General features: G+C 37.8%; 1 protein-coding gene and 1 pseudogene across 1 annotated transcript; one reads left to right on the forward strand and one right to left on the reverse strand.

The window, feature by feature from the left end:
* Nucleotides 1-773: 773 nt before the first annotated feature.
* Nucleotides 774-1,924, forward strand: LOC118559098 (annotated as a pseudogene).
* A 4,158-nt stretch (nucleotides 1,925-6,082) lies between these two features.
* Nucleotides 6,083-11,459, reverse strand: LOC118559100. The gene is made up of 2 exons (XM_036129828.1): nucleotides 8,330-11,459; nucleotides 6,083-8,124 (listed from the first exon to the last, which is right to left on the reverse strand). Exon 2 carries the CDS (start codon nucleotides 8,092-8,094, stop codon nucleotides 6,133-6,135), a length of 1,962 nt encoding a protein of 653 aa, XP_035985721.1. The 5' UTR covers nucleotides 8,095-8,124; nucleotides 8,330-11,459; the 3' UTR covers nucleotides 6,083-6,132.
* Between the last annotated feature and the right edge of the window lie 3,751 nt (nucleotides 11,460-15,210).

Raw genomic sequence — 15,210 nt, forward strand, 5'->3', positions numbered from 1 at the left:
ACTGTTGATCACAGGTCAACAGATTTGGTTATTTTGTCTTTAGCCCCAAAAAGGCACTTCTGACATTGACTCTGGTTTGGAGGGTCCTGACACAGAGTACTCCACATTATAAGTCCATACCTGGTATGTAGGTGGTCTTTATCCACCAACTCTGTGTTTAGTCTTCTCATTGGGAAGCTTTCCCCAATTTATTGAATAGATTCTTGCCAATTCTCACAAAGAATCTAGTTCTTGCTGTTGCTGGGGCACTGTTTAGGAGTAAATGTTTTCCTTTTGCTCAATTTTCTTTAACATGTTTGTATGGTTATACATTTTGCACGTTAAACCTTGTACTAGTTACCATTGTCATGTATACAAATAAACAGACATCAGTATACTGACAACATATTTCTTAACTGAAAAAAACAGAACAAACTTTAAACAGGCAATAGTGGTTTGTCGCTAATTCCGTTGCCATGGTAACTGGAAATGGCGTGAAGTACAAATAGCACACGGCATCGTGACGCACGTTTTGATATATAGTTTGTGGGGGTAGACCCTATTACTCCAGGAGTGAAATAATTCTGCAAACTGTGATTATTCTGGAAATAATTCCCCTTTAATTCTCATATTATGATGTTTTTATCATAACATTATCACTTTGTGTTTGTTTGTTTATTTATACTTTGTCCTATTGACCTAGGACTTTTTTCCTCATATTATTAATTTTACCTCTTCAATACTCACCCAAAAAGTCTGTTCCTAAAGGTTCACATGTGACACGGTTTTTATGAAATAATGAAGACCGTCAGAGTCAGGCTGCTTTCACTGCCGGTAGGACAATAAGTGAGCAGTTATCGCTGCAGTACACAGACACACACAGGCCACTGTTAATTAGTGTTAGTCCGCACAGCCAGCAACGATGTCCCTGGTTTGCTTCAGCCGAAATGTTCTGGGTTTTAGGAATTCTGGCATGATGGTGATGGTGCGCTACACTCAGACTGCTGCCGCTCCGGCTCCTGAACCCAGGATGAAGAAGTTCCAGGTCTACCGCTGGGATCCAGACACCCCGGGAGACAAACCCCGCATGCAGACGTACGAAGTAGACCTGAACACATGTGGCCCAGTGGTTCTGGACGCCCTCATCAAGATCAAGAATGAAATGGACCCCACGCTCACGTTCAGACGTTCCTGCCGTGAAGGTATCTGCGGCTCATGTGCCATGAACATAAACGGGGGCAACACACTGGCGTGCCTTAATAAAATTGACGTGAATACCAGCAAACCCACTAAAATCTACCCCTTGCCACACATGTACGTCGTCAAAGATCTAGTGCCTGATATGAGCAACTTTTACGCACAGTACAAATCCATCGAGCCTTACCTGAAGAAGAAGGATGGCACTAAGGAGGGGAAGGAGCAGTATTTGCAGTCAGTGGAGGACAGGCAGAAACTGGACGGCTTGTACGAGTGCATCCTCTGTGCCTGCTGCAGCACCAGCTGTCCGAGCTACTGGTGGAATGGAGACAAATACCTGGGACCTGCTGTCCTCATGCAGGCATACCGGTGGATGATAGACTCCCGTGACGACTTCACCGAGGAGTGATTGTCTAAACTTCAGGACCCCTTCTCCCTGTACCGCTGCCACACTATCATGAACTGCACCAAGACTTGCTCCAAGGGTCTCAACCCAGGAAAGGCCATAGCAGAAATCAAGAAGATGATGGCGACTTACAAGGAGAAGAAAGCAGCGGCTTTATGAACAACTGTTAGCAAAAATGGCTCTAGCATAACTTCTGACACCTGAAACTGGACTGGGAGGAAGAGAAGAGCCGACCTCAAACCTTCTGCTACATTAGCACATTTTAAGACTTTGATGAATGTCTGTTGTGTGGGTGGATTTCTGAGTGTGAATGTTTAAGGGAAATAAAACAGTAAAAGAAAACTGGTCATCAAATATATATTGTGTGTTTCAACATTGTGGACCATCGCTTTGCTAATTGTGTGTAACCAGAAAACAGTAGGTTTGCATGATGTTGTATTTAGTCTGGCAATCTTAAATTATGTATTCAGGAACGATTTGTGGAGCTCATAATGGTTAATCGTAAAGACGCTTTCTTGGATGTGGTTCCAACCCAAGCTGAAATAAATTAACCTGACAACAGCCAGCTGTATGTCTCGCTCCGCCTAGCTCCACTCACATACATCTGGGACACCGCTCATTGAAAGTGATTTCCCCAACCAAATTTATGGTCTGGCCAATCAGGACGCAGGGCGGGTGTTTCCTGGATGTGACGTAGTGGAGAAGTTACCGTGAGATTCCAACAACAATGGCGGCTCGCATCGAGGAAGCAAGCGTTAGCATTGATGCTGCTATTTCTTCTGTGTTGTCCAATCTATCTGATATTGTTTCATTAAAAGAACATCGGAGAAAGCTCTGAAGGCTTTTGTTGGTGGAAACCATGTTTTCGCCCTTCTCCCGACCAGATTTGGCAAGTTTTGATTTCCGGGGCACACCGGAGCAGTTAGCGGGAACCATATTAGGAGGCCTTTCGTCCTCAACGCGGTCGGCCCGGGATTGACTCCGACCCGCGGCGCTTTGCCGCCTGTCTTCCCCCCTCTTCCTGTCAGCTCACTGTCAATAAAATGCGTGCCACTAGAGCCGCAAACACATAAAAAAAATAAAAAAAGTTTTTTTTTCCTGCGTCGGTCTCATCAGCGTCACGGGTTAGCTTCGGTGTGAGTGGTTAAAATAGCACGTCGATAAACATGACAGACAAGTGGCTTATCCAATCATATGCAAGGAGTTTTGATAAGGCCCAGCCTTCAGTAAAGGCAATTCCTATCGCGGTGTCCCAGATGTATGTGAGCGGAGCTAGGCGGAGCGACATGCAGCGGGCTGTTGTCAGGTTAGAAATAAATATCTTGAAGGACAAAAAAAAAAAAAAAAAAGAAATAATGAAGACTTACCAAATTTAGATTTACCAAATTGATCCTTATATTCATAACACATAGACACACTATATATATATATATATATATATATATATATATATATATATATATATATATATGTGTGTGTGTGTGTGTATTTATTGCAGCACAGGAATGAGGCATCTTCTCTGATCCACGTTCACAATAACAGAACTCAACTTTTTTCTGCCACATACAATATGGCGGTGACGTTGACGTGCGAACCTGCGCCCTATGACGCGTCTACGTATATATGTCTGTGGTCCCAACGCTCTGTTTGTCACAATGCACTATAGACCAGTTCACGTGTGACGTCATGCGTGACGTCCGCGCTACATCCGGGTCCCGCAGGTAGGCAAAAGCAGAACTGTTCCCATCTACTATCATTACAAAACGGGTGATTTAGAACATACTTTTAGTTAGTTTATTTTTGGAATCTAAACAATGTCTACGACTTGTTGTGCTCCCGGTTGCACACAGAGGCATTCCAAATTGTCGGATGTACGTTTCTGTTGTTTACCAAAGGACGAGGAAAGAAGAAAGAAATTAATAATATCCATGAAAAGGATGCAGGCAGACAATCTCAATGGACTGTGGGAGCCATCATACTACGACAGAATGTGCAGTCTACACTTCATCTTCGGTAAATAGAACTTAATTTTGCACCGGTCATTGTTCTACTTAAATAGCGGCGGAGGGGAGGTGGTGATCACTAGACGGTGCCGGGAGAAGCAGAGTCAATGCGCTGCAGCAGCAGCACGCCGCATCATTTTAGTTTTCTTAGCGCCATCAGTGTGCAATAATGTTCACCCGACAGCGGCTGCATTACGCCCCTGTTTACGCTGCAACGTCGCCGACACCCCCACCAATTTTAATAAGACAAAAAGAAAAAATTATTTAATCTATTGATGTGGTTGCAAAATTAATTTAATATAGGCCTTTACATATCTTAAAGATTAATCTGCTGTTCTTTAATAGTCTTACTAGTATATCCCAATAGTATATTAATATGTTCTCATTTCAATGATGAAATGGACAACCACTCATGTAACAGATCAGTTTTAGTGTCACTAATCTTACTTAAAGTACAGTGGGTCCTCCATGCTCCTTATGTATTAAGATTTGCTGCACATTTAAACATTGAAATCTCACTATTGTTAGGGAAATAATTAGTTGTCTGAGAGGATGTAGGTAAGGAGAAGCTGTTATCTACCCTTCAGATATATGATGTAAGAAATGTGTTTGGAATGTTAAGATAAATTACATGAAATGGGCTAAAGAGAGTAACTACAGTGCAGTTGTACATTTGTTGAAGTTTGAATTTAAAATTTGAAATGCTGTCAGTGACACTTCTACTTCCAGTGCAAAGTAAATACAATACATTTATTTGCAGTCCCTTGAATGTATAATTTTGCTGTGTTTTATGATGCTGACAGAGTTTCTTGGATTTAAAAAAAAGAATAAGGGTGGGGTTTATCTCTGCACATTTCTATATCTTCAAAATAAAATACAGGATATATCTAGACAACAGACATATTTTGAATATATTTGGTTTAATAGGCACGTATACCATCTGTCTCTGTTGCTGGTAAGTTCAAATGCAAACTTTTTCAAAGTGGGAAAAAGTCCCAATTCGACATTGATCAGATCCTGTGATGCTTTAAAGATAAACAAACAGCATCTAGTGTGTGTCGTGCTTATAAAATTTGTATAAATGTAGCAAATAATGCTACCTTTTCTTTTTAGACAGGCAAAATGCATCCTAATGCTCAAATCAAACATCAAAAAATAGGAGCATGCATATTGTGTAGGACCAATGAAGCTTTGGACCAATAGTGTCCCTACCAAAGTTCAAATCAAACGTACGCCCTTGATTCCATGTTACATTCTTTATAGTAAGGGTTGGTACAGTTCAGCCGGTTGTATAGCAAGGTATGTTTCTGTATCGTGTTTTAAATCCGTGCCCCATGTGCCCTCTTTTAAGTTTGAGCACCTGCCCCTCCAACGGTCTCTTCACGTCCTTGCGAGGAGCTATCATCATCTGATAGCGATATGGATTTTTTAGAAGAATTTCTTTACAGAAACCGGACTTTTGACGGAATCCAGCCGTACTTATTTCCAGGGCAAACTCTGTCGGGTCTTACAGTTTATATGTGTGTGTGCGCGCGCACGCTCTCCGCTGCAGCACGGCTTTACCGGCGCTGCAGTGGAGGAGAAATCAACTTACCGAAAATCCTCACTCTCATGTCATGTTCAAAACATTCTTCTTCGAAATGGTCACTGCGTGTTGAAAAAGTAGCCCACTGTGGTTTGCTTTGGATCCAGCTCAGCACCAGCAAAGAAAGAAAAACGTAGCACTTTGAAGCGGCGATCTGGGATGACGTCATCGGCTGAAATTAAAATTCATATCTCCGAAACCAAAGTAGCACAAACGTTAATTTTAACGGCACAAACCTGCACAAACGAAGCACTAAAAAAAGTAGCCCAGTTTGATCGGATTCGAAGCAAAATGGGGAGATGGTGAACTCTGGATGACCTTAACAAATATTCTTTAATATCTTCAAAACCAAAACAGCACAAACGCTAATTTTAACGGCACAAACCTGCACAAACGAAGCACTAACCATTCCGTCTATTTAACTGAGTTTTTTCTGTGGGTGGGGTGTCAGCTTCACGCAGCTCTTTACCGGCGCTGTAGCGGAGGAGAGATCGCGCTGCTGTTAGGCTTTTACTGCCATCCCTCCAGACTTCCAAAGGTCATTGACAAATTTAATGAAAAGTAACTTAAAATTGTCCTTAAAAGACAAAATGTTGAAAAATCAAAGGGCTTATTTAACGCTTTGAGAACATATCTTGTATTCGGCCACAAAATCAACAATAGTAGAATGATCTTTTAAGCTTATAAGACCATTTTTAAGATGCCAATACGTTTAGCATATAGCTCAGTGGCGTAGCCTAGCCACCGCATTTCTACCATAATATAAAACCGACATTAAATAAACGACTCACCATCACGTAGTTGCAAGGAAAACACCCAATGGAACCCTTCGTCTGGGTTAATGGACTTCTTCTTCTTCTTTTCCTTTTATTGGCGGATTGCAAACAACTTATAGGTGCATACCGCCACCTACTGTACATGAGTGTGTAGCTCTATGGTTCCACCTACTATATTCTATTTTTTTATTTTTTGTTATGTAAAAATAAAAACAATGCTTTATTAATTTCCATATTTTCTTCCCTATCTCCATCTGTCCCTAAAATTCCTTTAATACTCCAATCTCTCCCTGTTTCCATAATTACTTTCCTCATCCTCTCTCTTTCCATTGCATATTTAATACAATTCATCAAAACATGATCCACATTTTCTTTTTCTGCACAACCCTCACATATATCATTATTTCTCTTCCCTATTATATACAAAAACTCATTCAAGTATGTGTGTCCAGTTCTTAGTCTAGTAAAAATTATCTCTTCCCTTCTGCTTCTTTTTCCATAATTTTTCCATATTACAGATTTTTGAACCCTATATAATCTTCTTCCTTTCTCATCTTCATCCCATATTTTTTGCCATATTTCTGTTTCTTTCTTTTTAATTATTGATTTACCTTCCCCTTTCCCAAATGAAATCTGATCTTTATTCTGCTTTCCTAAAGCCTTTTTTGCTAGCTTGTCTGCTGTTTCATTTCCTTTCACCCCTTCATGTGCTGGTACCCAACAGAACTGAACCTCTATTCCATACCTATATAACCTATATAAACTCTGATAAATTTCTATTACCAGGTCTTTCCTACTATTTCCTCCTGAATGAATGCTTTCTATTGCAGCTTTTGAATCTGTACAAATTACCACCCTATCCGGTCTAACCTCCTCCACCCACTGTAAACTAAAAATAATTGCAACCATTTCTGCTGTGTATATAGATAAAAGGTCTGTTAATCTTTCACATATACAAATATTAAACTCTGGGATAAATATCCCTATACCCACATTTCCCTTTGAATTTTTTGACCCGTCTGTGTATATTTTTAAAAAACTATAAAACGATTGTCTGATATATATGCTAGATTTAACCCCAACTTCATTATGTTTCCATTCTCTTTTCATTTCATGTATTTTTAAATCAACTTTTGTTTCTGGAAACAACCATGGTGGTACAGCACTAATTGGATTATTTTGTGAGAATGTCTTATCCTCCAGCTCGTACATTTTTGCCCATTCATTCACATTCCATCCAAATCCCTTTCTTGTGAATTTAGAATATTCCCAACAATTCTTTATTATGCTTTTTGCTGGATTTCCTTCACTACTGCTTTTAACTCTGATCCAATATGACAGTGATATTCTGACCCGTCTTATTTCTAACGGAGTATCTCCAGCCTCTACTAAAAGAGCGTTAATAGGAGTAGTCTTCGTTGCTCCAGTAGCTAATCTTAATGCCCTATATTGTAATTTATCTACAATTTGTAATGATGTTTTTGCTGCTGCTTCATATACTATACAACCATAATCTATTGCTGATCTCATAAGAGCTCTATATATATTCAATAATGACTGCTTATCAGCCCCCCAATCATTCCCAGCCACTGCTTTCATGAGATTTATTACTTTCTTACATTTTGTTTCTAGCTGCTTAATATGCGTTTTCCATGTATATGAACTATCTAGCCATAATCCTAAATATTTGAATTCATCTACTCTTTTTATAGGTTGATCATATAACTTTATCTCTCCTATATCAATATTCCTTTTATTAGTAAAAATCATATAACAGGATTTACTTACCGACAATTTAAATCCCCATTCGTATGACCATTTTTCTATTTTATTAACAGCTCTTTTAATATTTTTAGCTAAATGTGGGACATTCCTTCCCCTCATCCATATAGCTCCATCATCTGCATAAAGTGCTGATTTAATGCATTCATCTAGATTTAAGAATATATCATTAATCATAATGTTAAAAAGTAAAGGACTAATTACACTTCCTTGAGGAGTGCCGTTTTCTACTTTAAAATCTCTTGAGTATTCATCCCCAACTTTAACTCTAATTTTCCTTTCTGCAAAGAAACTTGCTATCCAGTTATACATTCTTCCCCCTATTCCCATATTTTCCAACTTTATCAATAAACCTTCCCTCCACATTGAGTCATACGCTTTTTCAATGTCAAAGAATACTGCTATTATCAATTCTTTCATTTTTAATCCTTTTTCTATATCATTACTAATTCTCACTAATGCATCCATAGTAGACTTTCCTGTTCTGAATCCACATTGATAACTACTTATTATCTGCCTCTGCTCTAACATATACCCCAATCTTTTTACTAATATTTTCTCCATCCATTTACATAAGTGAGATGTCAATGCTATTGGTCTGTAATTATTTGGATCTGAAGAATCTTTTCCTGGTTTATTAAATGGGAGGATTATTGCAGTTTTCCATTTCTTTGGAACTTCACCTTCTCTCCAAATTTTATTAAAAAATTGTAATATTAATTTTAATGTTGCTTCCGGTAACCTTCTAAACATTGCATAGCATAAATTATCCTCCCCTGGAGCTGAATATCCAGTATCTTTAATAACTGTTTTTATTTCATTCATACTTATTTCTTCATCTAATGCTGAAACCGATCTATCTTTCTTTTTATAGATATCATTATATTCTTTTAATTTTTGTTCTTTTTGATTTCTATGTATATTTCCTAAATGCTCCCCACTATGCACTGCTGCAAAAGCCTCACCCAAAACATCTGCCTTATCTTTATTTAATACCACAATTTCTTGACCTCTAACCAATGCTGGAATTTTAACTTGACTTCTATTCCCACCCATTTTCTTAAACATTTTCCAAACATTTTGTAGTTTTACTTCTGCTCCTATGGAAGAACAATAATTTCTCCAAGTTTCCTTCTTAGCCTCTTTGATTATTTTACGAGCCTCTGCCCTTTTCTTCTTATATTTAATAAGATTTTCTCCTGTTAAATTTTTCTGTAGATTTTTAAAAGCTTTATTTCGTTCTTTAATCACTCTGCTACAATCCTCATTCCACCATGGCACAATTTTTTTTCTTCCCTTTAATAATTGTTTTTGGAATACTTATTTCTGCAGCATTAAGTATATGTTCCGTTACCTGTTTAGTACACTAATCTATATTTCCTTTTAATGTTACTAAATGACTTGTTTGCTCACATATTGTTTAAAAAATTTGCCACTTAGCTTTATTAAAACACCATCTTATTATTTTTAATTCATCTTGTTTAAATAATTTATCTTTAATGATTGTACTAACAGGATAGTGATCACTTCCTATTGTGGATTCTTCCCTCACACCCCAATTACAAGAACTAACTATCGAATTGGATACTAATGTTAAGTCAAGACATGACAAAGTACCTTTATATATGTCAATTCTTGTTCCTTTTCCATTATTAAGACACACCAGTGACCTTTCATCCATTATTTATTCCACTATTTTACCATTATTATCCGTCTGTCTGCTTCCCCATAGGCTATTATGTGCATTGAAATCCCCACACCAAACTTCTCTTCTCGTTATTGATCCTGAAATTTTATTAAATACCTCACTTTCCAACTTTTTACATGGATTATAGTAGTTGAAAATCCTAATATTACCAATTTTTTCCAAATTAAATATTTCTACACTTACACATTCATACTGCCCAGGAACTTGATGTTCTCTATATGCCAATCCATCTTTAATGAAAGTTGCACAACCTCCTCCATTACTGTTGTTTCTCCTATCTCTTCTTACAGAACTGTAACCAGGAATTTTAAAATCCAAAGATGGTTTTAACCAAGTTTCCTGAACACAAATAACATCTGAAACTATTTCTAATTTATGTATATATTTTTTTAATTCTTGACCATTTACTATAAGACTCCTAGCATTCCATTGAAGAATATGTATGACCATTTTTTTTTTTTTTTTTAATCCTTTTCTTGATCATTTCCAACTGTACTCAGAAGTTTGTGTATTTGATCTGCTTGGACCTCTTTCATGTCTAGAAACCTTCCTGCTGCTTCTACAACCGTTTTGATTTTATCACTTTTCTTCTTCATTTGCACTGTAACATTTATAATGTGACAGATAAATGCCACAAAATTATCTTTTTTCACCACCATTGTATTTTTATCCACATTACATTTGTGTTTACATACATTACTTTCATCTGTTGAACTGACAATGGTTTGCTTTTCCTTTCTTTGTGATTTATTTTCCTGATTTAAAACTTCTTGAATTGTTTCTTTATTTCCCAAGTTATTTATACTTTCTTTTCTAACTTTCCTTAATGCCTCAGCATATGACACCTTCTCTGATATTTTTATTCTTTGTGCTTGCCTTGCTTCCCTCTGTACTATGCACCCACCATATGCTGCACTGTGTTCTCCTCCACAATTACAGCACTTAACTTTGGCGTCTTTCTCACATTTTCCATACTAATGCGAACCTCCACATCTTGCACACCTTATTTTCCCTTTGCATTCCTTTGCTACATGACCCATTCTCTGACAAATATAACATCTTATTGGATTGGGAATGTATTCTCTGACCCTGAAGTTTATATAGCCAATCTGCACAGATTCTGGTACAACATTCTCAAACTGCAATATTACTGCCATGGTGTCTTTAACAACTCCATCCCTTTTATGTTTTATCCTTGTAGCTTCAACAACTTTGCCTCCTTTAATCTCTTGTTTGATTTCATCAACTGTCATGTCAATGGGAACACCTGTAATCACTCCTCTTAATCTTGCAGCTGCGCCAGGTATGAATGTTTTGACTCTCTCACCTACCAAATTTGTCATTTTGAGAATGTGTTCTTGTTGTTTTTTACTAACAGCATAAATTAATATCTTTCTATTATTCATAATCCTGGCTGACTTGATTTGTCCAATTTCTTTCTCTATTGCTTTAGTTAGTTTAACCGGATGTAAATGTCCTCCCTCTTCTTTGAACTCGACTGTAACTTTCCACTCCTCCTCCCCATTTGCTCTCTCTCCCTGCACTTGTTTTCCCGGGCTTGTATTTGTTTTTGTCTTTTTACTTCTTTCCTCTCTAATCTCACTCCCATCTGACCAACTTCTATCTCTTTCCTGTCTTTGCCTCATTTCTCGCTTTCTCCTTGCAGACCTAGACATCATCCACTCCATTTCTTCTCCACTATTTCCACCTGATGTGGAAGCCATAAAGCTACATTCAATGTACAGTTTATGCAATCCGCCAAACAATTCTCAGCTCCTACCAACTTCTCACTCCGCTCGTAATCCTCCTCTCCAACCCAGTCTGTTTTGGTCCGTGCGGAATTTCGCAAGTTGTCACCCTCAAGCTTCAGGTCCCTACTGCTGCGTTCTGTTGGTCCTCGTTTGTCCCTCTTCCGGTTAATGGACTTGATTCAATAATATCCTTCAGTAATTTAGGAAAAACGGCAGCACAGCACTACAAGCAATGGCAGCAACAAGATGGAGGAGTTCACCTCTCACCCGGAACTCAAAGAGTACTGCTTGTTGTCTGCTCTGAATAATACACAGCGCCCATCATGGACAGTATAGGAAGTGCAGGAACGAAGTACGTCTTTTTCAGTAAGCATTGTTGAATGATGATAATGCATTTTTCTAGCGATGATTTCTGTCACGAGGACATAATGCAGTGTTGTGCTGGCAGCCATCCCAACTAATAAAAATAAGATTTAAGATTAAAATAGTACATTATAGTAGTAAAATGAATACAATTATTGTGGTTTAAGGACAAGTTTGGTACCTGCATTAAGGTTAATTTCAAAAGGTACTTTTCATTTTCAGACTAAAAAACATTTTAAAAAGATGTTCTAATTCAGTGAATATGACTGGATATTTAAACAGAAAATAATAATGAAATTAATTATTCTTTCAAATACCAGTTTTTGAGTATGACTAAAATTCGAGGCAGTGAAGGAGGGTAACTGATAAGTGATGGCTGATGGTGGAGAGCTTGCAGGCCTGGCTTCGGTGGAGAAGCAGCAAACAACTGTGGTAGGAAATGTGACTTTCATTTCAATGCAATGCAATGCAATGCAAAACTGGAGAACAGTAGAAATCAGTAGAGTGAGAAAAACTGACCCTGATGTCCTCCAGTAGCCTAAGCCTGATTGTAGGATGTCCCTGAACTCTCGTTACATTACAATGTTTACAATAAAAAGGAGAGCCAGCGAAATGCTTGAGGCAGGATTTGACAGGAAAAGGAGGAGATTAAGTATTAATATAAAATAAATTAATAAACAATACATAAAATGCTTTAATGTTTTCTTAAAACGTCTGAATACAAACTGTCCCAAAACATGTTAAATAAATTCCTTTATCATCATTCATTTATACCAGTTGTTCAAGTTATTTAATTGTTACTTGTAAAAAAAAAATTATTGTAAATTAGAAATGTCCCATGCTCCTTAATGCACCATAGCTTTCTGACGCTCGCGAACGCATCACACTGGTCTGAGAATGCAGCGCGGAGTAGAGGCACGTTTCTGCTTAAGACAAAGCTTTGCCGTTTGTAAAACTCATGTCGGCTGGCACGGTTTATTGTTCTGTGTGAATGACAAGAGACCACAACAAATGAGCCTGCTAATGAGCCAACAGCCGACAGGAGAAGGTCTGCATCGAAGCAGCATGGAAAATTGGTGTTATTAAAACATGATTAAATACTTCAATGTAGCATGAAAAAATAAAATATGTGAATAAAAAAGTTAAAGGCATGAAATGAACTGTATTGATTTAAATTGAAAAATCGTTTTTTAAAGCCAAAGGGAAATGAAATATTGGGTGAAAATGTAATTCTCTAAAATTGGCACAGCTTGGATTCGAACTTTCGATCTTCTGCTTCGCAGCCCGACACCTAACCCACTCGACCAAAACACCAGTGTCGTGCTCAGCCGCGCATTATTGAGAGGTCAATTGTGTTAAGAAGTGTTTTTTGCTAATTTTGTCCCAACTGTAAGTCGAAACGGCGTGAAGTACAAAAAGCCCTGATCGCGGCGTCGAGACGCACGTTTTGATATATAGTTTGTGGGGGTACAGCCTACAATTCGGGCTGTATTAACGGTGACGGAAGATTAATAAACAACTAGAAACGTTCAACTTCTGAAGAAGTTGAAGAAGGCGCCCGCCTGGTGGTGCACGTAACCGTCAAAGGCAAAGCTTCCGAGTTCCTTGGTCGTAGGCTTTTATCGCTTGGGGATTTTAAATCAAATCTTCTGAGTGTGAAAAGGATTTGTCTTCGTCAAAACCAGCCGACAGGAGAAGGTCTGCATCCAAGCAGCATGGAAAATTGGTGTTATTAAAACATGATTAAATACTTCAATGTAGCATGAAAAAATGAAATATGTGAATAAAAATGATAAAGGCATTACAAACTACTAAAGGAAGTACAAACTCTGTGAAGCAGAAGTTGGTGAGACCTTCCTATAGCTACTTCCGGTTAGCAACATGTTAAGCGTTAGCTGCTAACATGGTTGTGTCCAGTATCACCGGGTGATTGTTGGTTTGGTCCAAATCCTGTACTGGGAAGTTCCTCAAAAAGGGTGCCAATACTTAAAGTCACCAAAGCTCACCAAAGGCCATGTGTCAGATCGGCCTCCTTTAGCAACTAAGCCTCCCCAAAAAAAACAGTCGACAGGAGAAGGTCTGCATCCAAGCAGCATGGAAAATTGGTGTTATTAAAACATGATTAAATACTTCAATGTAACATGAAAAAATGAAATATGTGAATAAAAATGTTAAAGGCATTACAAACTACTAAAGGAAATACAAACTCTGTGAAGCAGAAGTTGGTGAGACCTTCCTAGAGCTACTTCCGGTTAGCAACATGCTAAGCTTTAGCCGCTAACATGGTTGTGTCCATAGACATAATATAAGAGTAGACCCCGCATTGACTGTCGCTGCGCAGGAATTACGGGCGCCACCTTGGGGCGGTCGACTTGATACCTAATCCTGCTGATTCAAGCTGACACACTAATGATGCCTCAGCACTGTGCAGCTCATTTTTGTTTAAATCGAGGGATTATTTATGTCAGGGCTCGAGGGATAACTTTTCACAAGCAAGATGAAAAGACATTGTTTATATTTTTGATCAGAATGTAAGTTTTCTAATACTAGGAGATACAAAGTTGTTGTTAGACATTAGTGAATAAACAGCATATATATATATATATATATATATATATATATATATATATATATATATATATATATATATATATAGTGAACCCTCGCCATATTGCGGTTCACCTTTCACGGTCTCGCTGCTTCACGGATTTGCATTGATGAGCCGTTCATTACAGTTCTCATCAGGTGGCGTGTCGGTTTATAAGAATCTTTTTTGAAAAAAAGAGTGACAACTACCGATAAAAATGTGTTCTCCCAAAAAAAACTCACCTGCACCGCGGGCTTTAGAAGAAAAAAACGCTACAGAGCGGAGTCACGGACGCAGCGCCTCAGTCAAAAGAGCAGTGAAATACACACGAGTCACTATTTGTCCTAATGTACTTTGTATTTTTTTTATAATAATTTTTAATTTTCTCCCGTTCTAATCCAATGACTCGGGTCGCGGTGGGCCACGCTGATCTCAGTCAATATATTCATAGTTAAACAATATTTCCCACTTCATGCATAAAGCCAATAAAAAGTGGAATGGTCCTTCAGCCTAATTAAAGGTTTAGCTTAGGTGGACAAAGGAACGTTTTAGGAGATCGTTCCTTACAGTGTTGTTATACTTTATAGGCTGACCAGTGTGATTTATTTTTTGCAGTTTTTCTGTTATTGATTTTAGTTTGGGTATGTTTTCTGCGTTATATAAGCCTGTATACTTTAATTGCCCTTTTGTTAGGTGCAGACACCCCCAAATCTCCCGATTGTAGAGCAATAAAGGTTTGCTATTCTAATTAATTCAGAGGAGTAATGAACTATGACTACTAAGATCAACTATAACCAAGTTATTGTTTGAAAATGTTATAAACATTATACTCTCGAAGAAGAATAAACCCTTCTGATTAGGAAAAAAAAACTTTATGAAAACAGTTGAACATTCTAATAAATGAAATGCCTTTTTTGGCAATGTCACTTGACATTGCTATCTAAAGTAAAGTTCTTTAAATGAGAGAAAATAAATTGCAATATCTATTCAGGAATAAAGTACAAAACAATATAACACACATTTTACAATAGCAGCTAAAACAACTTGCATGATAAAAGAAAAATATAAAATTA

The sequence above is a fragment of the Fundulus heteroclitus genome, unplaced genomic scaffold, assembly GCF_011125445.2.
Source record: "Fundulus heteroclitus isolate FHET01 unplaced genomic scaffold, MU-UCD_Fhet_4.1 scaffold_221, whole genome shotgun sequence".
NCBI classification, from domain to species: Eukaryota; Metazoa; Chordata; class Actinopteri; order Cyprinodontiformes; family Fundulidae; genus Fundulus; species Fundulus heteroclitus.

Bases quoted from the DNA above. Each gene is read 5' to 3' on its own strand.
- LOC118559100 (XM_036129828.1), bottom strand. From the start codon at position 8,094: ATGTGGAGGGAAGGTTTATTGATAAAGTTGGAAAATATGGGAATAGGG.